The following is a 26,963-nucleotide window of genomic DNA, read 5'->3' as shown; positions in this document are numbered from 1 at the left end:
TTGTTTTCTAGTGAGGTAGAACAACCAAGGGCTTCTTCCCATCAGGAAGTACAAAAAAAAGACATGTTTGCATGTTGATTTGTGATTTCAAAATTTGTACAGTCACATGGATAATTTGCATAATGATTTGTGTAACATTCTTAGTCATTGGACCCAACAATCTTAGCCTGCACCTTTAGATGACTTTTATTATTTTCTTCTTTCAGTCATGTGCAATATTCTTTTTTAAAAAATACACAACACCCCCTTGTTTCCTTTGCATAAAGAATAATGCAAACAAAACCTTAAGTAGCCACTGAACTTGGTAGAGAGCCCAAAACAGCAAGGCAATGGTCTTAGAGAAAAACAAACAATAGCGTAAGTGATGGTAATTTTTGACACAGATGATATGATATGCAAATGTCCCCAAATATTTTTCTGTTTCTTTCTGGTGTGCCCCTGCATATTTTTATTAGAAAAATAAAAATGAAATGTTTAATAAAATTGGATTGTTCAGCAAAGTTTGAGGAATTTTTTACAAACAGATGGTTTCTCTCTCCTTTTCTACCAGACCAAATTCCATTGTGTTATTTGACATCTGGAAAAAAAACCAACCCTGCAAATTCCAAAGTGTTATCACACTGATATTTGTAGGCTCATCATCTTTTCACATGGTTACACTGGGAGAATAATCACACTCAGTAGGTTCACACAGGCAAAATTGGGAAGAACAGGCTTTAGTGGCCTTTCTAAACTTCTCCCTCTGTGCAGCTTATGCAGGTTTAGGAATAATTAAAGCAAATGCCAAGGCTCCCTGGGCAGTCTGTGGGAAAAGCCAGCTTGATTCTGAATCCCACCTTCTTCTTTGCATTGAAGACTTCAGAATCCCGTCCAATCTGGACTTTTGGGGCACCTGTTAGGACTAGCTTATACGAGAGGCTAAGCTTATATATGTTAGGCTGACATGGCACTTACACTGCTGTCCAGTCCAGAATGGAAACACAGGTCAGATATGGATGTAAACCATCTCTTATACAATCAGCTCTTCTCAATCCTCTTTCCTAGTTCCACCCAGCACATTCTCTTTGCATTCACAAACATTCAGGGAGCTTCCCAGTGAGCACCAAAATGCGTACAGGTAGTCCTCGACTTACAACCATTAATTCAGTGACCGTCTGAAGTTACGATAGTGCTGCACGAATGGTGGTTACAACTGATCCTCGGAGTTATGGCTGTCCCAGCACCCCCATAGTCACATGACTGCAATCTGGGCACTTGGCAACCCGTTCACACGATTGGTTTCCAAGCACACAGAGATCATATGCTTGCCATTCGTAACCTTCCCTGCCAGCTTCCCCAGAAAGTCAGTGGGGAAGCTGGCAGGGAAGGTCACATGTTGCTGGGGTAAGTGTCCCCCACCCCAGCCCCTCTGTGCTCATGCTGTGCCAGCCACTCACAGACCTCTGCGCAACCTTCCCAACCTGCACGGGATATCTCATGCACCCTCAGTGATCTGCATGGTGCCTCTCGCGCATCTCGGTGCACCCTCCCCAACTCGCATGATGCCTCTCATGCACTACTGCAAACCCCCACACACCCTCCCTGACCCACGCAGCATCTCTCGTGCAGCCCCACGCACCCTCCCTGCCCCACACAGTGCCTCTCATGCACTCCTGCACACCCCCATGCACCCTCCATGACTTGCACAGTCCGTCCTGCATACCCCCATGCATCCCTGTACACCCCCTCACTCCCTTTCACAGCAGCCATTGACTTTGGTTGTGGGAAACTGGCAGGAAGTTGCCTACCTGACCATGGGATTCGGTTAACGACAGCAACCGGGAATGCAAGGGTTGCTGTCACTAAATGATGCACTCATGCTTTACGACTGCATCACTTAGCAATGGAAATTCCAGTCCCAATTGTTGTCGTAAGTCGAGGACTACTTGTATTATTTGTCTAGGTGGATTTACTATAAACTGTTCCTCATAGAACTGTAGTGTGCAGTTTTTTTAGGGCCAATGATTATATTTGACTTTTGTTTGATAAGCCAGGATACAATCTCCCAAAATGTGTGATTGGAAATCATTAAATTGATTTCATTTAATTCCCATTGAAAGGCCATTAATATTTAAATATATTTAATATGATTATTGCCCAATCACGTATTTTATTTTTTTATCCTTTTGGGTTGCATGATAGTAATACCTTTGCTAACTGTATCCCTATACCCAAGGCTTTTAGGGGCTGCAGCAGTCCTTTGGGGTTTACGTATAGTTTTTTTTTAACATGTCACTTTCAAAGTTTGATTAAATAATATGTGTCAAATGGAATGTCATAAATGTTTCCATTCCCAAGACGTGAGATTGGGATTATTTCATGCTGAATGTAAAGAACCTTGAAATATCTTTACCCTTTCCCACAGGTGAAAGAGGTGAAGGCTGTTTTGAGTGTGATGGGGCAGGTTTTCCTGGACTACCAGGGCCCCAAGGGCTTCAGGGGGAACCAGGTAAAGTACAAGGGGAAAAATCCCTTAATTAGATTGCAAATACAGCTGTTCCCTAGGATTGGTTCTGTTTTTCTGTTATTCCATTCATCATGTTGCTTCCTATACAAACGGAGAGAGAGATATTTCAAATTACAGCAAAATAACTAGTGGAAAATATTGCTTTGTATTGCTAGATGATGATACAGAGGAGAAATAAGAATCACCTGGGATGTTTCTTCTTCCCTTCCATTCTGTGCTCTTCAAGTTTCATTCTTAACATTCTAAAATGAGTTAATCTTGGCATTGTATTTTAATGAATTTTGTTGAAAGGTTCTGCTGTTTTGATCTGATCCCTGGAGCAGTAGAAGCGAAGTTAGCTCTGTCTTTTTCTGAAACTGTAATCTTTATTTTCTCCTGAGCAGAAAATGAGAGTAGCAAGTCTACATTTTCTTACCCTGCATCTTTTTTATGCCTACGGGTGAAAACATTGTAAATGGTTGTTTGGAAAATAGGTTACGTAAATGTCAAATAGCATCTGCAATTTCTATACCATTGTGTGATCTTTTAGTTTTGTTTAAGCATTTTGTAAAGGATGAACATTCCCCTCTGTAATTCAGAAGTGGTGGAAGAAAATTACATGAAATTCCATCTTTTTATTCTCTGTTGGAAAAGAACATATTCTTTATTATCACTCCATTAAACTCCTTCTTTCTAAAAATTATTGGGAATACTCCAAAATTTCCATTACTTTAATAAACTTGTTTATTCTATGGATGATGTGGGTCTTCTGGGCTGTGTGGCCGTGTTCTGGAAGTTTTAGTTCCTAACATTTCACCAGCATCTGTGACTGGCATCTTCGGAGGACAGGAGCAGTTCTCTGCTAAGAATAAACTTGTTTATTCCTTTATTTAAATGATCACTTAGGTTGACTTTCAAAATCACAATCTTCTCTTGGCAGCTTACAGTAAAATAATATAAAAATATGACATATTAAATAGAAAGAATTGTAAATACAGGAAAATATTCTGAGAATGCCTACCAATATCAAATGCCAAGAAAAAAATTGCTTATAAGCAGCTACAGATGCGGCTAGCTATATGTATATCACTTTGGAGGGAATTCCACACAGCAGAGCTGCCTACCAAGTCTACTGATCTTGGTGGCCACCAATGAGTAGGATTTCTGACAGTGATTTTAAATTATAGACACTACCAGTTATTCCAAAAACTTCATGAAAAATAGATTAGACACAGGGCAATAATGATCATGGATAGAGATGGCAACATTTTAATTTATAATAAGTGGCCTAAATGTTGCATGGGAGTAATCTTCAACAGTTGACTTCTAATACAGTAAATGAGTGTTTTTTATGCCTAGCCATTTCCACACCAGCAGCTGTTTTGAGATTAGGCAAGCATCTGCATGGCAAATGTTTTATGATCATGCCCACAATAGGCTCCCAAAATTTCAGATGTGTCCATTGGCTTAAAAAAAAAATTGTTATGCCTGGTTTTTATTGAGCAGGTTGTTCACCATTCCACATGAATCTTTTGATTAGCTCTATAGAATACAACGGAAGTAGAGACTTGCCATTACATGAGAGACTCAGCAAGAAGCTCTATGTATTTATATATATTAAGAGAAAATGTAAGTTAGATATATTTCTTTGTATTCCTTAAAAAGGCATTCCAGGACCACCAGGTGCTAAAGGTGATAGAGGCCTTCCTGGATTTGAAGGCATTCCAGGAGTGGAAGTAAGTAAATGGCTGTTTTTGGCAACTTTTCAGAAAAATGGTTTTGTAATGATAATGTGTGTCATCAGTGCTTTAGTGTTCATCATCCCAGGAAATGAATTTCAAATACAAGGCTAAATCTCTTTCTATTTGCATTTAAGGGCATGGCATTTTGTTTTGATAAATGGGAAAAGGGTTGCATTTGATTCTTTGGGAAGATTTTGATTTCCCATCTCACAACCTTTATGGTTAGGAGTAATGTTTCAATTATGTCAGGGGCCAACATTTTTAACCCCCAGGACCACACAGGTTGCTAGATCAGGAGCTCCACATGCATACCCCCCCCCTCGGTTTGGCACACACATGTATACACTCACATACACACATGGGTACCATTAGTTCCTCTACCTTGCAGCGCTCTTGAGCAAGGCCACTAGAGAGAATGTTATTTTAAGCTGGGCTGCTGGAAGAGCACTAGCAGTCCTCAGCAGCTTCTGCAGGGAAAAGGAAAGCCCTGAGGCTTCCCCCTCTCCCATCAACCAGCTTGCAGCCTGCTACTTTCTCACTGGAGGCAGTTCCAGGCCCTCCCCATATTTCTGCTGAAGAATACAGGCTCCTGGGAGAGGAGAAGCAGTCTGATTGAGCAGCATCACTGTGAAGAGGGAGGCAGCAGTAGTTCCTCCTGCCAGTCAATTCACCAGATCACATTGAGGACAGGGGCTTGTGCTATGGGTGGCTCCATGGAGTGAACCTATTATAGCCGGGGGCCAAAGGGGCTACCAGTTGTCCCCTTAAGATGTTCATGCTAACATAAGAATAGTAGAAGATATGTAACATGTCCTTTATTCTTCTTGATTGAGGCTTCTGCTTAAGTGGACTAGGGGCTTCTGGGAGTTGAAGTCCACTCATCTTAAAGTTGACAAGGTTGAGAAATACTGATTTAAACCATGCCATTGCCTCCAGGAAGCAAACTACCTACTCTGCCTAGCTGGTGTACTAGATTTCTAAATCAGAGTCTGCCCATTTTTTGGATCAAGAAATGGGAAATTTCACCAGTTAACTGGTTCATAAATGAAGAAATGTGCCTGAAAGGATAGAAATTCCCCACTATCATCGCATGTGGAATTGTTTAAAAATGCACCCAAACTTGGGAAGTTTATTTTCTTTGGAATGAGAGCTTTCTGTGTGTGTCTGATGAAGGAGGCACTGTTGAAACAGTTTCAGGAAGAGTGATTTTATGAGTCTGTCCTGAGAATTTCGGTTGATTCTTGGATTCATTTTACCTAAATATGTTTTTTTAAATATAATTTTTATTAAAGAAATTTTTAACAAGATAAAAACAATACAAATTTTAGAAAATAAATAAATAAAAATAGTGTATAAATAAAAAAGAAATAGAAAAAAGAAAGGAAAGGAAAGGAAAGGAAAGGAAAGGAAAGGAAAGGAAAGGAAAGGAAAGGAAAGGAAAGGAAAGGAAAGGAAAGGAAAGGAAAGGAAAGGAAAGGAAAGGAAAGATGATAAAGAAGCAGGTTCCAATCTTCTTACCAGCAGTTATAAATGCATTTATATTTTACCCTCTCTCTCTAAGATTACATCATGATTTCCTTCTTTCCATAATCTACCTTTTCTAATTGTCAAACCCATAAACCACAAGTTCATTTTTATCTTTTTTCAGCAAAAAGTCCATAAGAGTGGTTGTTGTCCTTTCCCTAATCAAACAAGTCAGTTTTGGCATCTCAGCAAATTCTGCCATCTTCACCAACCATTCCTCCACTGTGGGTATTTCAAACAGAAGCACTTTCGTCAGAACATTTATCTTTCAAATTTATACTGTCCCCTTTATCCTTTTATAACTTTCTTAAGTCAAAATCTTATTAAGCTTTTTGCTGTTAGTTCAAAATCCTTAAAAGTATTATTTTCCTCTTTTCTTTAATTGAACCTGAAGGGAGGCTAACTCACTGAGTGGTTGTTTCTTTATCCCACTGGTCCAAAGATCTCTCTTTAACTATAAATTGGTTATATCTGAAAGTGTTTAAGAAAGTGAGGCTTTGAGTGAACCTAATGCCCTTAATAAGGCTGCGCTGCAGGTGTGAGCATGTTGACTCTTCCTCGACCCCCAGCCACTGTCCTCATGAGTCGACCGCAAGAACCTTCTATTCCTCCAGTCTCCTCACAAGGAGCAGCCATCCAGAGTGCAGGTGGACAGCCTCTCAGGCTCTCCTTGTCTGGAGAGGCTCTGCTGGCCAGAATTTGCCATCTGGCTGCCAGTCACTGCTGCAGTGCCATCTCTGCTTCTTTGGAGACAACTAGTCTGCCATGATCCTCACCTGGAAGCCTCCATTTTACCTGAATGAACTATCTGTTCATATCAAAGGGTAGTTCGGTGTCCTAAGGATCACTGCTATGCAAAATTTTGAAAATGAGCAATTTTGGCAAGTACTTCACTTCACTATACAACTTGAAAGAACACAATTAACACTGCTGTAACTAACTGTAATTTCAGGGACCTTCTGGTGTACCTGGTTTGATTGGAAGCCCAGGACCAAAAGGAGAACCTGGAGAGGTTTTCTATGACACCATTGTAAAAGGTGAAAAAGGAGAACCAGGATTCCCTGGACAACCAGGTATTCCTGGTAAAGAAGGAAGGCCGGGACAGGATGGTCTACATGGCATCCCAGGACCTAAAGGAGCATCAGTATGTATCTGTCTGTTTATGCATAGTCCGTTCTTCTGTATTAACTATCGAACATAAATGTGTGTTAAAAAATCTCTGAATACATTTTAGCGTAGTCTTATGAATTATATAGAACGCCCACCTGGTTAAATAAAAATCCTTTCATAATGTGAGTTAATAAATTAGTGAACTCAAGTAAATGCATAGTCTGGTAGAAAAAACATAGGTTTTGGTTAACTGATGTACAAATTGGCTGCAGTTTAAGAAGATGTAGACCTTCCGCTACATGTAGAAAGGGGAATTCCTCTTTTAATATGGCATTTTCTGTCCACATTTTTATAATTACTTTTACTAAAAGTAATATATTCAGCAACATCCCAAAACCAATTGATCTCTATCTGGAAAAGAAGCTTTTCTCATTCTCTCATCTCCTTTTGAGCCATATCAATTCTGAGTGGGACAATCAGGGCTGAAGAGAAAGAAGAAATTCATTTCACTGGCAGACATTGACACAGCTGGATTTCACTAATTGACTGAAAACAACCTGCTGCTTGATTAATGAGGAGGCATTCCCTTTAGTCAATCAAAGTAATTTTAACTAGTTAATCTTTGGTATAGTGGTGAAGGTGCTGGCCTAGAAAGCAGGAGACTATGAATTCTAGGCCTCTCTTAGGCATGAAAGGTGGCTGGGTCACTCTCTCTCAGCCCAACCCTCCTCACAGGGTTGTTGCTGTGGGCAAAACAGGAGGCAGGAGTATTAGGTATGTTCACTGCCTTGAGTGACATATAAAAAATGTGGGATAAAATTAATAATAATAATAATAATAATAATAATAATAATAATAAATGTTGCCTTTTGCAATTGACAAAATCACCACCAGTCAATTGCAAAAGGCAGCGTTACTTGGAACAGCTTGCATCCTGCAATGATACCTTTAACACCATCAAACAACAACATCTGCCTATCCCAGGTCCTTGGGAAGGACTCAATAGTTGGATAAAAATGCCAAATCCAGTCTAAACAACTGGTTGCCTGTGTGACCAACAATAATACTAATAAAGATCTTAAAGTCCAAAGTGGAGGAAATACCATCAAGGCAATTCCAGTCATTTGATACACAGCTGGAATAGTGGACTGGACTCATGGAACTAGAAGCCCTGGAGGAGCATAGGTAGGTGTGGAATGTTGCAAGTACACCAGGCAGTTGAAGAAGGAAAAAGGGCATTGGAAGAATATCTGAAGGATAGTGAAGAAGATGCACTGAAGCTAGTACACCATGAAGGCTTACTCAATACTGAAGAGACTGGCCTACAAGAAAGACCAAATGAAGAACAGAAAAGAGACATGGCAAGACAAAGTATTACATGGCCAGTACACACACACACACACACACACACACATGAAAACTAGCAGGCAAAGCAGATAACAACAAGACCTGGCAATGGCTAAGAGCAGGAAAGTTGACGAAAGAGACAGAGGGGCTAATTCTGGCTGCACAAGACCAGGCCTTAAGAACATATGCATACAAAGCCAGAATCGAGAAGACAGCAACACACAGCAAACACTGCCTCTGCAAAGAAGGTGAAGAAACAGTGGACCACCTAGTTAGCTGCTGCAAGAAGATCACACAGACTGACCATAAACAACAACATGACAAAATAGCATCAATGGTGCATTGGAATATCTGCAAGAAATACCATTTGTCTGCAAGCAAGAACTGGAGGGACCACAAAATAGACAAAGTAACAGAAAATGAAGAAGCAAAAGTGCTCTGGGACTTTAGGATTCAAACAGACAAGCACCTTTGATAAGAAAAACAAAAAAGTCTGGATAGTGGAATTGCAATACCTGGAGACAGCAGAATAGAAGAGAAAGAACCGGAGAAAATCACAAAATACAAAGACCTGCAAATAGAAATAGAAAGACTGTGGCAAAAGAAAGCAAAGATAGTACCAGTAGTAATAGGTGTCTTGGGTGCAATTCCAAAACATCTGAAGTACCAGTTGAAGACTATTGGCATTGATAAAATCACCATCAGTCAATTGCAAAAGGCAGCTTTACTTGGAACAGCTTACTTCCTGCTATGATACCCTAAACATCATCAAACAACAACATCTGCCTATCCCAGGTCCTTGGGAAAGACTGGATAGGTGGATAAAAATGCCAAATCCAGTCTAAACATCTGGCTGATTGTGCAACCAACAATAATTGCGGAAGAGGTCTATTAGCATTATGTCTGTTTATGTCTGAGGTATTCTGTTTCCCAGGACTTTCTTAAAAATGTTGAGGAGATCCAAAAGGCTGAAATAGGAGGCTGGGGTGGAAAGTATCAGTGAATGAATGGATATGTTCATGCCATTTAAGATCAAATCCAGTGTTAACTGTAATTTCTGCATGTGTTCATTTGTGTTTGTTGCTAACACATCTACAGCTTGGGAAAATGAGTTGTTTTCATCACCAGGATACATCATGCATATGAGTTCTGTACTTGCTTTGAACATCAAAATTCTATTTGCAATCCAGTGCATTTGCCTAAGAGGATCCTACCAAAATAACTCAACCCCTCTGAAGTAATAACAGAGGAATATTTCTCTCTGAGAAATTCTGCTCAAATTGCTGAACTTCATTCCTTAATTTTGTTTCCTTCTTTTACCACAATATTGGCTACAGTGACTTGACTGTTGGCAAGCCCAGTGTAACAACATTTCAGTGCCTCCTTGTAATCACCATTTGCCATGAGTCATCCCTTCAGATGGATATTTGTTTTGAATATTGTAATTGTGGAAAGTACATTGTGGACTCCATTCCTCGCTGCCTCATCACTCCCTATCATATGACACCTCAGTTCTTATTACTGTGAGTGGGACAATAGGAGGAGGTATTATTGAATTCATAGCCTTTTCAGCACCACTACTAAGCCTAACTTGGAAGAGACATCAGATCTGCCTCATTGGTATCTGCTTGCCCCTTAGTAGCACCAAGAAAATTATTCACTAAGATAAATTCTATGCAGACTTAACGCATACCTCCTCAAGAGGCACCAATCCCAGGATTACCAAGATATATTTTTTTCTGAATACTACAATACTACAATACTATGTTCTGGGCTCCACTATAGTGGCTCCTAACTTTGCTTTGACATTATTTTTATGAGAGCTTCTAAACAATTGAGCAAATCCTTTAAATGACAGAGGCTTTAGAACTGGAGACAAAGTGGCTATAAACAATCAGTTCCTATTGTTACTGATCCTGTGTTTGACTTTGTTTATGTGGCCTCTTGACCTCAAGTCCTATGTACCTAGCCCTTCTAGGCATGGCCAGAAACCCTGGGAAAAGCTCTTATTAAATCCACCTATTTCAGAGCACTGAGAGCACTTACTCCATACAGTATTTGTGAAGGTCGCACAGAAAGAATCTTCCCCCAAATCTCCACTGCAGACTGGGTTTTATTCTCTAGTCTTCCAAGCCTTTTGGATCAGGAACTATTCAGCTTGTATAGAATTCTATCAGTTCTTCTGATAGGAAATTATTCCTATACATGAGGATCAGTTCTTTGTATGGGATCAATTAAGCAATAACCCAAAGGACAATGTGTAGTAATCAGATTTGTCTACCAATAAACTAGCTCCACTAAACACATTGTGACTTGCTTTTCTAAGATCATGGTTGGTCCTATAGCAGTGGCTAAACATGCATAGCTAGCATCTTTTCAGTGCCAAAACTGATTATGAACTAGAACTCATTCAAAAATATGTTACCGTGATAAAAGAAGTTCACACTGATTTGTTTACTGATAGTAGGATGGGCTAAGGTCTCATATAACAACTTAATTTCCTTATTCCCACTATGACATGAAGGTCAGGGTTATAAAATGCAGCCGTGCGGGCAATTTTGGCTGCCCCAAAGATGGCACGTTACACCTTTGCTGCGTAAGCTGCATTGGGTCCCAGTTTGCTTCCAAGTCCAATTCAAGGTGTTGGTTATCACCTTTAAAGCCCTACATGGCATGGGACCCGGTTACCTGAGGGACTGCCTCAGCCCCATTATATCGACCCGTCCCACCCAGTCAAGCAGAGAGGGTATGCTGAGGACCCTGTCAATGAAAGAATGTTGACTGGTGGGGTCCAGAAGGAGAGCCTTCTCTGCTGTGACCCCCACCCAATGGAATACCCTTCCCCCAGAGGTGAGGCAGGCCCCTACTCTCTTGTCCTTCCAGAAAGCAGTCAAGACCCAGCTCTGCCAACTGGCATGGGGTGGGAAAAGGGACAACCAACCTTGGGAATAGCTAGCACCTTGAAGATGCTCCCATATGTTAACATCTTTACAATCACCAGCATCTTGGAAGATATTATTATTTATGTATGTGTTTGGGTTTTTTTTTTACTGTATTTTTTTACTGTTTTTATTGTATTTTAATTAATATTTATTTGTTGTTTTATTGTAAACTGCCCGGAATCACTTCCTCATGAGATGGGCAGTGTTTAAATTCGAAATATAAATAAATAATTTACAACTGTTCCTTTTGCCAAAGTAAATGGCATCATTTGTAAAAGCCCTCAAGCCAGGGTAAGTGCTATATTGCTTCTGCCTTTTATTTGTGTCACTTTGAGTACAGTGGAAAGGGCTTATCAATCTGCCACATGTACTCTAAAGGAAAGATGTAAGAACCTTTTAACTCATAGAATCATAGTATCGTAGGGTTGGAAGGGACCTTGGAGACTCACTGCTCATTGACTGGCAGATGCAATTTCAACTGATTCAACCACTGTCACATTATTCCTCCCTGGGCTATATTATACTTTATAATTTACAATGGATATTTGGATAAATTCAGTGTTGGTGTTGTGTACTAGGGTGGAGGTATGGTTCTTTCCTGCTGAAAGCTCAGATCTACAATATTCTGAATGATGGTCCATGCAAGGACAGAATTCATTGGTATTAGATGACTATCTAAAGAATTACAGTTACCTAGAGAATTACAACAACCTGTTCTTACCATTATTATTCTATTTTGTTACTATTATTTATACTATTGAAACTAATTTGTACCAAAGAACACTTGGAATATTCTGACTACCCAATATGAATTAGTTATGCCATATCCGTATACAAAGAATGCATGTGTTAAAGAGAGAGTTATTTTCTTCTTTCCTTAAAACCAGGGAACCATTGGATTAAAAGGAGACCGTGGACTCCCAGGAATAGGTGGTTTTCCAGGACCCCCTGGAGACAGAGGTTTTCCTGGTCCCCCAGGAGTTGGGAGTTCTGGACTACATGGTGACAAAGGGGAAAAGGGGGTTTCTGGAATCCCTGGGACCCCAGGACTTCCAGGTAATGCTATTACAGTAAGGTAGACACATATTTTTAAAAATGGATAGATAGTACATGCCACTTTCTGCAGTGATTAAAATGAATGTTACATTATCTGTGTGTTATCACAGACATAGCAGCAAAATTGGCAGGTATTTATGTAATATAGTGATTGCCATTGTGACTCAAAAAGACAAATTCTTCAAAACTGTCATCAGACTGAAGAGTTATTTTGATAAAACAATCCACAAATTATTTTAGCAAAAGAAACAAAGAAACCACTGGGAAAAAAGGGCTAAAATGAAATATTCAACTCTTATAACTTGAAAATCTATACATTAAGTTCTAAAAAAAAAATTCATGTCTCTGAGTAACATTCTTTAAATATGTGATTTCCAACTAGTACCACTTTATGATATCTGCAAACTAGGTTATGCAGTTCCAGTGGAGAACCAGACAACAGTCCCTTATAGTTCCTGATTCAACTCTACGGCTGTTATCCACAGCAGTGTTTCTCAACCTCAGCCACTTTAAGATGTGTGGACTTCAATTCATGCTGGGGACTTCAGACGTGCTGGCTAGGGAATTTTGGGAGCTGAAGTCCACACATCTTAAAGCGGCTGAGGTTGAGAAACACTGATCTACAGTAAGATAGAACGATGGCTGGGTGGGTCTTATCAAAGCTACGTCAGTCCTGTCTCCAAACAAAGGGCCTCACCTTACAGTTGGCTGTGAGGAAGTAGAAAATGGAAAAGGTGCCCAAATACTTGAAGAAAGAAAGAAAGAAAGAAAGAAAGAAAGAAAGAAAGAAAGAAAGAAAGAAAGAAAGAAAGAAAGAAAGAAAGAAAGAAAGCAAGCAAGCAAGCAAGCAAGCAGCAATTTAGCACCTATTGTACTAAACTGCTGTTGCTATCTATCTACTGTATATTGTACTTCTCTTTTCAAGTATTTGGGCACCTTTTCCATTTTCTACTGCTATATGCACAAAATATGCACTTATTGCATGCATATAAAATGCATCCATGTATTGTATCTCAATATACAAAATGACTGTGGAGTATTTGCCATTAAGATGATGGGATTGCTCTCGTTCCTTAATGGGTCAGACAAACAGGGATGTGCAACACTTTCCCTCTCTTAGTGTTCCTCATCCATTATATAAACAAATAAGACACTTGACTGCATGTGTACTTTTGCTAAAAGCCAGTGACTTCTTAAAGTAGTAATCAGTAACATATTCTTCATGCAACTGTTGTAAAAACAAGAAAAAGTACATTGATGTATAAAACATTAGCTACTCTACAAATAATTATATATATAGCAACATATTTCTATTTCTTTACAGCGGAGATGAACAACTTTTCTAGGTGCAGGGGTCATGTGTGGTGCTGGGTGCTGGGTACAGCTTGTACAAATATGAGTATATATATCTTCCTAGTGATAAGGATAGTTGGTGGTAATTATCCAGGGAGGTGGTGAACTCTTTTTCTGTGGATATATCTTTAAGTGGAGGCTAGACTGTCACCTCTCAGGGATGCCTGAGTTTGGACTCCTGGAAAGAGCAGGGGCCTAAGTGATACTCCATTGAGAGGAAGAGCGTTTTTGTTTGTCAAACGATTGATTGGTAGGCTGCTGGCGATATGAACAAAGCAGCAGCAGGAGGAAAATATGGGGGAGGGGAGGGGGAGAGAGAGTATCCACAGTGAAAGCAGCCTAGGGCTGCAGGTAACTGAACAGATCTCTTTAGTACTCATAATTCCCGAAGCATCTCATTATTATGTTGCTCTTGATTTTGCCATTTTCCTTAAAGCTTCTGCCTACAAAAAAAAGCATTTGGATGGCACTCCAAAGATACATAAATCCAATGTTTTCATGCCTTCTGTTCCTAAAATATAATTAATCCAAGTATCCAGGATTTGTATTTCAGTGTAGTTACAGAATTAAAAATAGACAAACAGTACACAGTCAGCAGGACTTGCAATGGATCTCAGTGACAGGCAAGCAGAAACGCTGATTCCTGTATTGGAAATTCATGTGACAGTTACCTCTTCCTATTCAGAGAACAAGGGAAATGATTTTAAAATTTCAGGGTGATTCAACATCTTTGCCAGTGCAAAAATCCCAACTAAGATCTTGTGTATATTCACTTTCCCTTTTAGTTTTAGGAACACTGTATTGGGGTAGTTTTAGATATCAAATGCTAGAACAAAAATCTCAACAAACATTTCAACATGGAAATATTAGATCCATAATAGGTCAGGAGTTCGGCTCACCAGCTCAGCAACGCATGTTTTTCCATGCTCCTGCCCTTCAAATTTTAAATAGTATATTTTAGCTACTTTTTTTCTTTAGATAGTTTTTAGTTAAAATAAGTTTATTAGGTTATTGTAGATTTTGAATTAGTGTCTGAGTCGATTAGAACAATATGGGAAAAAGAAAGAAGCGTCATGGAATTAGTCCAGGCTCTCTCCCCTCTCCAAAATCTGCTAAACAACCAAAGATAGAAGAACTTTTTACACAAAAAGAAACTGTAAGTAAAGGAAATCTTCCTTCCACCTCCAACAAATTTGCAGCCCTTGAATGGGACTTACAAACAGAACTGGAAAAACAACAGCTGTTAGAGCTCTCATTATCTATCAGGGAAGAGCTAAATGAAAATTCGGACTCCCTTTCAGTCTCTCACTGTATGTCCCCAGAACTTGTTAGTTCTCCTAATAATCTCAAGGGAAATAAAAATAAGTTTAAAAATAAGATACAAAATCAGAATTTGGAGAGGCTTCCATGGGAAAATAGAACGGAGTATATGGCAAAGCAATGTCTTCTTACAGCTCAAACTGTTATTTCACTATTTGAGCAGCTGTCAGCTATAAAATATGACTTAGATCTGCTGAAAAAAGAGTTTGAGGCTTTCGCTCAAAAGTATGCATCTGGACCTGCCACATCCATTAAAATTAATGCAGAAGCTCTGGCAAAGCAAGATATTCCTGGTGTGCGCTCTGATAAAGGGCGAGACATTAAAGTAAAGCAAACTGACAAAAGTGTATAACGACTAAATGACTGTACTAATAAATCCTCACTCTCTGATAAGTTAGTCTCATACAGTCTAACATCTTTCTGAATACAAAAGAGGAAACTTCCTGCAAGCAAAACCGCTTACTTCAGACCCAGCAGGTTGCTCTCTGTATCTCCCTGAATAGTCTCAATACTGGATGTTAGGATTCAAGGAGACCAATCAAAACTTCCTTAGGGCAACTTCTGCACTGTCATTACAGTCAGATAGATTTATGTGACATTGAATGGCTCCCCCCTGTACAAAACCATAAATGGATTTTGCTATCTTTTAATTAGACTACTATTCCATTAATGCTATTTAAGATGAGACCATACTTAACATCATTTCAAATCAGAGTTTTTCATGATGTAAAAATTAACTCTTTATCTGGCTTTGCTTCATCTCGACTTCATACTCACTTAACAACTGTAACAGAAGCTAGCAAGCCCTCCTTCCCACACACGACCTTGAAAAAGCAAGGCAGTGGGAGTCAGCCACCCTTACAAAATGAAGATATGTCAGATTTAGCTGAAGACGATCTTATTAATGCTTTTGGGTGTCTGCCCAGGAAGGAACAAAATAATATAATACAAAAGCTAGAAAATCTTAAGGAAACTTTACTGCTCACTATTGCTACTGCAGAACCACTTATTGAACTTGTGTCTCCAGATACTGACACAAATTGTCATTATTCGATGGACAGTGAAATTAATAGAAATTGCCACTCAAAAAACATTTTTTCCAGCCATCAGGGAAGGAATGGGGAGCCTGTTGGAGAGTACCAGCCCTTGCTTACTACTGAGGAGGAAGTGTTTCCCTCTTCACAGGCAGATGCTGAACAATGTTCTTTGGATCTCAGACCTTCTTCACAGGACGGCCTTTTATTACATCCCTTGGAATCTATTAGTCTTCTTCCCCAAAATTTATATTTGGATACTGTTACTGAAAACTCTAAAATCATCCAACTGGAAGTTACCCTCCAAACCCAAGTGGCATCACAACAGGCAACACTAGATGAAACTTCAACTCTGCCCCCATGCCAGAAGAAAAACTCTGTATGTACAGTTAATTTACTGATAGCACCTTCAGACTCTAAATGACTCTATCCTACCGAAGGGGGCATTTCTATCCTCTCCTGGAATGTTGCAGGCTGGAAAGCAAAGATGTTAGATGTTTCATTTATGGAATATATTTCTTCTTTTGATATTCTTCTTTTTCAAGAAACATGGGCTAGGGAGGATCTATCAATACCTGGATATATTCCCTTTACTTTGAATACAATTCCCAGTACAAAATAGGGTAGACCATCAGGTGGCTTGAGTTCTATGATTTCTGCGAAACTCAATGTCTCAGTATTTATGCTGGAGTCTTACTCAAATATGGCTCTAGCTCTCCTACTTAGATTTAAATTTTACTCTGTATTACTTATCAATGTATATTTCCCCCCAATTCGTGGACACAGGAAATAAATAAATTGTGGGATCAGTTTGATATCTACATAATTTTGCTAGCATGTCAATACCCAGACTCCATTATAATAACAGCTGGTGATTTTAATGCATGTATTGGCCAATCTGATGCCTTTTTGCAAACCCATTTTAAGTGGCAAATGCCCCCTAAAACTGATGTGGGATATTTATTAGCCAGACAATCTAAAGATCAAAAATGTAATATTGCAGGATTTCGTTTAGCTGAATTTGTGGATAGTTTAGATCTAATTATGGGGACGCGGTGGCGCAGCATCTTAATGACGCTGAAAGTTGCCAGCCAGAAATGGTTGACACTTTAGCAGTTCGAGCCCAGCTCCGCACAGCAGAGTGAGCTCCTGCTTCCTCCCCAGCTCCTGCCAACCCAGCAGCTCGAAAACATACGTGAGTAGATAAATGGGGACTCTCACCCCGCTGGGAGGAAAATGCTGGCGGCGCTTGCATGGGAGACGGGAGCAGTTGCCGGTAACGCAGAAGCTGCGCACGCCCAAAAAAGGTGCGAAGCAACGGAAACCCCGCCTCCTGCGCTCGCCACCTGGGCTCTGCTCTAGGAAGGAGGCAATGGCAAACCACTTCCGAAACACCTTGCCTTGAAAACTACAGGACTCGTCCAGGCAGTCGCCACAGAATCAGTAACGATTGAGTGCGGATAAAATATATATATATATATTAGATCTAGTTACACTTAATGGCACTGTCAGGGGGGACCAAAAAGGGGAGTTTACTTTCTGGCACCCAAATGGGGCCAGGGACTATATTATGATCTCCCGGAACTTCATATATCATATAGCTTATTTTTACATTGAAACTCGCCCTGATAGCGACCATTTTCCACTAATTTGTCTTTTTGATTCTAAAACAAATCTTGAATCATTAGAAGTAGCCCACTGCCCCATTGACATTACAATGAAGGGGCAAGTACAAAATAAAGGCAGAATCCATGTAATTTTGTTCATCTTGTGAGATTGCAGATTCAATATGAATCTGAAAAAGACTTTACTGCTTCCCACTCAGTGAAAGAATTATCTTAGACATTTTGCAATCCTTGATGTTTCTCATGATATGCAGTGGGCAGAAATAACAAGTAGGGTCAGTGCCATAGCCGAACCTTACATCCTTGGCCAAACTGATGTGTACTATGGTATCCTCCAGTGCTCTAATAAACTAATCCCAATTTCATTCACAAAAGGTGCTGAAGGTTTTTCTTTTAATTATCAGAATGATACTTTGCTCTTTCTTTGGATAGCCATATCAACACAGGCCAGGGTGAAGTTGACTGATTGTTTGAGTTTCATGGAAGGCATTTCATCTCTCAGAATGATGGCTGCTGCAAGTAACCTGGGTCCATTTCCAACACTCAGAACTGTAGGAAACATTGGGTCTAAAGGAACTAGTCAATCATAATTAAAATGCATATCAAATTGTTTAGGTAGGGATCTGGTCCAATAAATACCATGTTATCTGAGGAAGTTAGTCAAATAATTTATACATAATTGATTAATAAATAAATAAATAGTTCAGACTAGAACAAAGCAGAAACATAGATTGATTAGAACTCTGGACAGACAACCAGATATAAAAGAGTTCAAAAATGACATTTCAGGAAAATACATTCTCATCAGAATTAACAATATGTTTGCCACAGCTTGCATGAAGTCAGAACAAGTTACGAATCAAGAAAATGGTGGAGTTTCTTAAGTAAGCAGAGGACTGCTGTCCTCCAGTGTGGAACATCTAGCCAAAAAAATTGAACTAAGTGGCATACTGGGTCAACAGAACATCTGTCCAAGAGTCACCATTAAGACTTAATGTTTAGATGATTCAAGTGATGGCCTGCTGCCACCTTTTCACTACTCAGGGAAATGCATAAATTTTGCTCTTCTTCTTGATATTGAACTTGATAGAAAAATATGGTGAAAGGGGCTCCTTTATGCATTCCCTTCCTTTTTTCTGTCTTCTTAGAAAATTGGAGGATAGAGAAAAGTTATTCTATAGCACCTGATTGAAATGGAAATATGGAAATAAACTATTGGAGGTTGCTTCTCTGAAAGAATTTTCTCTCACTGCTATCCCACTATCATTGCTATCCCACTCTCAGCCAGAATTTGATGCCTGTCAATCTTGAAATTGAAATGACCTGAGACAGATTTGATTCCTCTCAACATGTTGAAGATGTCCCATTCTTCCAGAAAATACTCTTTTCTTTTTTTTCCTTTTCCTTTTTAGTTTGTATTTTTAGTTTATACTTTTATTTATTTTTAATCTTTTTTTAAGATTAAAGGTTGTTTTGTTACAAAAAAATAAAGATATTAACAAAAATGGGGAAAAAATTGTGTATTAAGATTGTTCCCCTGTAGGTCAATCTTAACATGGATTTATTTTCTGCTTAACTAGTGTAAGGTTGCAGCCTAAGTTACTTTTCTCATGGAATCCAGAGGTACTGTAAATTCTTGTTTTAACAGTTATGTAGGTGAAAATAAATATTAGGAGTTAAATTGCATATTCTGAAAAAGTAGATGATGTATTTGTTAATTTGGTATATCTTTTTATATATTTACTACAAGGTCCCAAAGGTGAAGCTGGACATGTCATTACTGTGACTGGTCCTCAAGGGCTCAGAGGTTTTCCTGGACAACCTGGAAATCCAGGCCTCCAAGGTATCTTGTCTAATGATAATGTGGAGAATGTTCTTAATTGTTCCATAATGATTCCTTTTCATAAGAACAACACCTGGCTCATTTTGTACATAACTCCACAGGTGACAAGGGAGACCCAGGGATCCCAGGAAGACCTGGCCTGCCAGGTGAAAAAGGTCTGACAGGGCCTGCAGGAATTGGATTTCCTGGCCCTTCAGGGCCCCCAGGTATTACATGAGTTACACTATAAAGTGAATGACCATTTGAAGAAGACGTTTTGAGGTAGATAGAGGATGGCCAAAATCTCAGAAACTTTTCTATACTGTGGATGGGACCAAAGCAGATTCCAGATATATTTTAAATGGTGATTATCAAAGAAATGTGATGGGGTTGGATAAGATGGCTTGTTTAGTTTTTTTAACACGTCAATATTATTTTGATAAAAAATAAGACCTACCAAGAAGCTTCCCAAACAAGGAATTCAAACCACTTCCCGTATTAAAATCTTTTTGTTCAACATACTGTAGATAGTTTGATCTGCTCCCCCTTTAAGGGATTAAATTATATTTTGGCTCTATGCTTCCCCCCTTTAAAGCATATTTAAACAAAGGTCATGACAGACTGAGAGAATTGGCTTTGCTGTTCAGCAACTGGGCCTATCACTGGTGCCTGATCTGCCTTATCCCTGTCCTCTCCTGAACATAAAGGCAAATGGCACAGATAACTGATGTTTTAATTGCCTTTGAAATAGAATTGCTCTCGCATATTGTGGAAAATAAATAATCCAGTTTGATTCAATCTCTCAACTATCACTGCATGTATTATCCTCCTAGAAGCTGGCTTAAGAGGCTCCCACTAGAGGGTACCTTATTGAGGGTATCCAAGCCAATGCTAAGATGAGTGTGCCAATCCTTCAAAGGAAGCGCTTCACAACATTTTGGATCATTAAAGTAGCTCCGTTGTTTTCCAGGCTTCTGCAGCTACTTTGAAAGCTGCTGTTTCCACGTGCATGTTTACGCTCAGCCACTTTGCTTCACATTCCCATGTGTGGTGGAACACCTCTTTTGAAGGGCTAGTACAACCTTAGAAGCTAGCCTACTTAACCTCCTCTCTTTTTTGGCTGCTGGGAAGTCCTGTTATTGAAAGGGAAAGGGCCAAGTTAAACCAGGAGGAAAAAGATCAGTTTTGCTGGGCAGAATGGCCACATTTCAGAGAGACAAATGCTCACTATTATTTGTGGTCAGAGAAAGAAAATAACTGAAAGTAGCTGATAATGCTGCCCTCTTTGTACCATCATTATAATTATAGCCTTACATTCATACTTTCTAGTAGATCATTTTTACAATTGTGCTCAAGGGGTCATGTTAAGGATGAAGATATCTTGATTTGCAACTGTTCAAATGTAATTGTTCCTTTAAAGACCGTTTATACCTATTTTATCAAGGCAATAGTCAACATAGTACAAAAAAGGAAAAATAGCAAAACAGGGAAAAATCCCTTTAAAACAGGCTTAAATGTATGTAGTTAAATAAGTGGCAAATAAAACATCTTTTACTGGGCACTTACATGATAGTAATGTTGACAGCAGGCAGAAATCTTTGTGAAGGCATTTCACCATGGAAACACAACCAGACATTCCTTTTATGTAATACTCATACATGGAAAAGGGCTTTGGTGGAAGATCTTCAAAAATAAGCAGGTTGATGAAGGAGAGGGTAGATTCACCTTAATTTCTGTTACGTTCAAAGCACCTTCTTCTGTTTAACATCAGTCCAGATCTTATCTTTCCATTAGGTTTCTGACACAATTAGGAGTTTATCATGATCTGTTAGGCAAATCCTTGGCATTTTTGTGCATCTTGTAGGTTTTCCTGGTCAGCCAGGTCCACAAGGTTCAAGTGGAGAGAAGGGAGATCTTGGTCTCCAAGGTCCCCCAGGTGCAGCTGGAGCCAAAGGACAGAAGGTAAGCGCCAGAGCCGTAATACTGATGAGGACGGTCCTCTGCACTGCCAGGCAATGGAAGCCATGCCCTCAGGAACTGCAGGGGCTCCACGCATTCTCTGCCTTTTGCCAGGCCTTAATTATTTTTTTATGAGCTTCTTTTTTTGCTGTCTTTTTTCAAAAAGAAAGACAGCATACAAATTATGCAAATAAATGATTACTTGCATAAGTTGGGTGCCCATAAGGCAAAGGTTAGGGATGGCTGAATCTGTTTTTTTTTTTTTTCTGTTTTTAATTGTTTTCCAAACTCATTTTTTTCCCATTTGTACATTTGTCTGTGCTTATTTTTAGTACACACAATAACAAGGTGCATTTTCATATTTTTTCTTGATACTGTTTTTGAATTGCACATTTTTGCTTTACTCACTACAAAATTCTGGAAGGGCAAATAATTGAGGACATTCATATTTTGGTTCATATCTTATTTTGGTGAGTTTGAATTTGGTAAGTTCATTTTAAAATGCTAACTGAATGAATTCTCTTCTTCCCTTCCAATATTGTACCTTCACTGAGAACAGCACTTGTGCCTATGGCTCTGATCTCCCATTGAATTTGCATATTAGTCCCGTGTTCACACTAGGGTAAAATCTTATTTTTGAATTGTGCATGATTGGGACAGATTTGTTTCTTGACAATGAAGGATTGGGTTCCAGACTGATATATGCAAGTACTGAATAGAGGCGCGGCAAAAGTATTAATGCACATTGATTTCACATATGAATCTCAGATATGAAATGGAGTAAAATATAAAATTTCATATAGAAACTGAGCATCTCCCTTACTGTACCTTTCTTTTGTCCCTTAGCTGTTTATCCTTAGCCTCCCTTCTGATTATCATTTTCTCCATCCTGTCTCTCTTTATAATTGCCATGCCTTATATATATTTGTTTCCTTAATTTTATCCTGGTATCTTCAGCCACTCTGACTCTTGCTTCTGTGTTAAGCTCTTGCTTATTCTCCTTCTATTTTTCATGAACCTCCTGTGAAATTTTATCCAATTCAAACTAATTCATTTCACTCACAAAAGCATTTGTCAATGTTCTGTTACTGAAACCTTCATTATGAAATATTAGAATGTTATTATTCAGTCACCTCGTAGAAGTTTAATGAGGGATTTCAGGATAACAAGAATGAAATATCCAATTTGATTTCTTAGATTATTGGACATATGGTGAAACCTCATTTTAATTGATTAATTAGGGGCGTTGTTGTTCAGTCGTTAAGTCGTGTCTGACTCTTCTTGACCCCATGAACTATATCGCACCAGGCCTTCCTGTCTTTCACTGCCTCCCTGAGTTTGCTCAGTTTCATGCTCATTGCTTCAGTGATGCTGTCTAACCATCTCATCCCCTGCCATCCCCTTCTCCTTTTGCCTTCAAGCTTTCCCAGCATCAAGGTCTTTTCCAAAGAGTCCTCTCTTCGCATTAGGTGGCCAAAGTATCTGAGCCTGAGCTTCATTATCAATCCTTCCAATGAGCAGTCAGGGTTGATTTCCTTTAAGATTGACTGGTTTGACCTCCTAGCAGTCCAGGGGACTCTTAAGAGTCTTCTCCAGCACCACAGTTCAAAGGCATAATTAGGGAAGAGATATCCATTATTCACAAATATCCATTAAATTGGAGAATACATAATTTGCAGTGGCTTGTGTCATTTGCATAATGTCATCATTGTAACTACATCATTTGCATCAATTATGCCATTGGTGTCATGATGCAAATGATAGCATTTCCATCATTTGCATAATAAATGACATAATCAGAATGAAAAATTAGCCTGCCTGATGCCAAGTCTGTTGCATCAAGGTCCCTTAAAATGAGGTTTCACTCTCTTCCTGTTTCATTAACATCCAAACTGCTAATAAAAACTGCCTAATTGATTCTATTTTGCTGATTTGTTATGTGTAGGTGCATTTTGCATTCTTTTCAATAATGCTTTATTGACATATGTGTTAAGGGTGAAGCTGGATTAGGTCTCCCAGGCACTAAAGGTTTTCCTGGTCTCCAAGGACGAGATGGCTCTCCTGGACCAAAAGGCAGCCAGGGACTTCCCGGTGTGCCAGGGGAAAAAGGGTTTCCTGGTGTCCCTGGCCAGGCAGGATCTCGAGGTGAGGCTGTGCCCTTCTGAGCTACATTTTATGATATAGGTTTTCTTTCCCTGTATATGCCATACATTTTGTAACCCTGTATATGCCATACATTTTGTAACTAAAATAAAGTGAATGGTGTAACATCTCACTTGAGGTTTACACAGTTTAATACAGCTTATTTTTCTCTCTAATATTTCGTTTATTCTCTTTTATATGAGAAGTCACTTTTATTCCTCCCTTTGATTTTTAAAGTGTGACAAGGGAAGTACCTTTTTGGCTCTGTTCTGTGATTACTCTATAATCTCTTAAGTCTTTTTGAGCTAAATGGGACTTCCCTTGAAGTGTTTATCACATTGTAAAGGACCTTTTATTAGGGTCTACAAAGACCAATCATCTTTAAAATGAGTAATATGCAAGTTAACTGGCTATAGTTGTTCATTTTTCCAATTAGGTGAACCGGGTCCTCCTGGATTACCAGGTTTACAGGGTTCCCCTGGTGAGCCCCATATGGGCCCCCCTGGCCCCCCTGGCCCCCCAGGACAATTCGGGCCTCCAGGACCAATAGGTAACCTATTCATTTATTTCCATCACCATTAATGTTGATAAATCTTCACACTAACCTGTGTTGAAATCTATCCTGCACAAGTTTTATGGTTTGATGAAAAGCGCCAGTGTTTATATTTCTAACTTCTTTTAAGCATCTGAACATGAGGGAGATCAGGCATTGCCAGGAGTATGTGAAACAAAGAAACCAGCCAACAACAGTTTCATTTCATCACTGAACTCTCTAGCAAGGAAGTTGTTCCCCTGGACATAAACTCACTTTTGGTTGGTCAGAATAGAACATCTTGAAAGGGTAACCAAACTTATGGTTTATTGACTGAGCCAAATCAGAGCAGAAATTCTCATGTTTCTACAAGCGATAGGTGCATGTACTAGAGGCAAATAGGTAGCTAGCATTTCCAGATCCAGAGTGAAGACAGTGGATACTGGGAGCCAGAATAACTTTTCAGGCAGTTTAGTGGTTGAGGAACTATTCGCATATCAAGTGTTGGAGTCATTGCACAAATAGTTAATTACTCTAATTCTTTTAGGGACAGTTACTTCAACAGTTTCTAAGAAGTATTTTTCTTTTATTTTGGACATAAGTAAAACATAAGTAACATGAGGCCCTGTTGCAAACAGTTACTATTTCCTGTGTAGATGCTAATCCTTGTTCTGTTACATTTCAAATGTAACAAATACTCTTTGTGAGTATCTGGAAGAACAGAAATGAACGTCTGTTCTCAGAGTTTCAGAGCTTCAGTTTCAGTGAAGACATTCCATCAGCGTTTCTCAGAGACGGATGCTCAGTTGCGTGGGTGTGAAAGAATCCACCAGATTCTGCTCAGGATGTATCTGTGGGCGTGGTAGATAACGACTCCTGAATCAGCTCCTTTTCTTGTTCTCATTCCTGTACGTCTTTAAATTATTTCTAGCCTTGTTAATATAAATTAGTAAGTTGATATTAATACTGCTTAGTTGATTTCTATTTTTCACCCATCAAGGAATGTATAAAAGATAGGGACAGTTTGGAGTTTAACAACTGGATTTTATATTTCCAGATGTGAGGGGCCAATTGATATTAACTTCTTCACGAAAGCTTTGGAAGATACCTTGATATAATCCACCATGAGTTCCTTATTTGGGGGAAAAAAACCCCACCTCAGATTAACTTTTTCATATGGATAATATATTTCCTGTAGGGTTCCTTCCTTCCAGCATAAGACTGAATATTGCCTTTGTTTCCCTGTCTGTTCCTGGAGATGTGACAATTTGCTTCACTGTGTAGTGCCATCCCAAGGTTAACATATGCCCAGTTAAAAATGCATTTTTCCTCCACATTTTTAGACCTAATACCAAATACATAATTTTCTGTGTCAAACCTTTTATTTCCAAGCATCTTTTTGTTTCCTGTTTCTGTTAATTGTTGCAGGGCATCCAGGGATCAAAGGTGAGAGAGGCCACCCAGGTATCCCTGGGCTAGGTACGCCAGGGATTAAAGGAGATAAAGGGGCCCTAGGACCGCAAGGGTTACCAGGTGTGCAAGGGTTACCAGGCCTACCTGGTTTAGAGGGACAACAAGGACATCCAGGGGTTCCAGGTATTTAATTAATTACATCGTTACATCTAATTAATTACATCTTTGTGATTAATAATTTGATATATTATTACTTTTTATGTATTATGTTCCAGTACATAGAGAAAATGAACAAAATCCTAAAGCAAAAAAAAAAAAAGTGGCACTAATATGTGATTCAGTATTGGTTTCACTTCTCTCCTTTATTGTTGCATACAAGTAGTCCTCGTTTAGCAACCACAATTGGGACCAGCAACTTAGTTGTTAAGTGAAGCAGTCACTAAGTGAAACCATGACTTCCTTATGATCTTCCTTCAGCTTTCCTTTGCTTTACAGTTCTGCAGAGGTCATAAATGGGTGGACTGGTCATAGAGTTACTTTTTTGTCACCAGTGTAACTGCGAACAGTCGCTAAACAAGGCAGTCACTAAATGAGGATTACCTGTATTTATATCAGGACTAATGCAAGATTAGAAAGTGCTGAGCCCCTTGCCTATAAATAATGAAGGTTTGGAAACACATACCTGATATATGTTAACATTCTCTCAATCAAAAAAATGCAAAAGATAAAGAATAATATGGATGGTTCAGAAAAGCAAAGAATTTCTGATTTTTAAGTCATCTTGAAAAGGCAAAGGTAAATTAATTCAATACTGACTACTTCATTTGCTGTGTGGATATAATGAAATCTGCAACTACAGGCTGATATTAAGTAATAAGGTCAATGGGAGAACTATCAGATCTATGGAAAGTACATGTCTCTTACAAGCATACCTGGCAGTCAACTAAACAAAGTTGGAAGCAAAGTTGTGTTATCAATGGTTATTGGAGATTAGCTTTTTGGTTGTTCTTTTCTGTTGGAAAAATTTATAACCTACCATTAAATGCCAAAGGACATTTAAAGTATCATCATCATCATCATCATCATCATCATCATCATCCCTACCATAGAAGCTTTGCAACCCCTTACAAAAGCAGCAAAACGTAATATTCAGTAGTAAAACACAGTGATAATCTTATCTATCTACCTACCTACCTACCTACCTACCTACCTACCTACCTACCTATATCATCATTCCCCAAAATACAAGAGGTATCTGCTGCCTTGGGAATTCTGGGAGTTGAAGTCCACACATCTTAAAGTTGCCAAGGTTGAGAAACACTGGTTTAGAGAGTGATGGAGTGGAGATTCCTATCTTGGGGGCTGGTAGGCACAGGTTGGGGGACCTTGGGATCTTGGGGGGATCTGGGGTGGGTCAGGACATTCAGGTAGTGATGGATATGGGGAAATATGGTGGGAGATGGGGGCAGGCCACTCTCAGGAAATGCGATCATGGTGTCTTGTTCCATTTTTCTGTTCTAAGTTCAACCACATCTCCTGGTCAGCAGATTCTCAGAG

General features: G+C 39.2%; 1 protein-coding gene across 1 annotated transcript in view; it reads left to right on the top strand.

The window, feature by feature from the left end:
* The window catches only part of COL4A1 (collagen type IV alpha 1 chain), a 146,003-nt gene that overhangs the window by 73,201 nt on the left and 45,839 nt on the right, over positions 1–26,963 (top strand). Inside the window, exons 23-32 of the mRNA XM_088133408.1 lie at positions 2,405–2,488; positions 4,151–4,221; positions 6,704–6,895; positions 12,038–12,206; positions 19,289–19,381; positions 19,483–19,587; positions 21,225–21,322; positions 23,314–23,464; positions 23,898–24,011; positions 25,422–25,589. Coding sequence (XP_087989534.1) covers positions 2,405–2,488; positions 4,151–4,221; positions 6,704–6,895; positions 12,038–12,206; positions 19,289–19,381; positions 19,483–19,587; positions 21,225–21,322; positions 23,314–23,464; positions 23,898–24,011; positions 25,422–25,589 — 1,245 coding nt within the window. The remainder of the gene's footprint in view (positions 1–2,404; positions 2,489–4,150; positions 4,222–6,703; positions 6,896–12,037; positions 12,207–19,288; positions 19,382–19,482; positions 19,588–21,224; positions 21,323–23,313; positions 23,465–23,897; positions 24,012–25,421; positions 25,590–26,963) is intronic.

Source organism: Python bivittatus, unplaced genomic scaffold (assembly GCF_059951505.1).
Source record: "Python bivittatus isolate LINGU-HERP-01145 unplaced genomic scaffold, Pbiv_v1 ctg000020_np1212, whole genome shotgun sequence".
Lineage (NCBI taxonomy): Eukaryota > Metazoa > Chordata > Lepidosauria > Squamata > Pythonidae > Python > Python bivittatus.
Note: the sequence above shows the minus strand (reverse complement) of the source record. Positions and strands in the feature narration are given on the sequence as shown.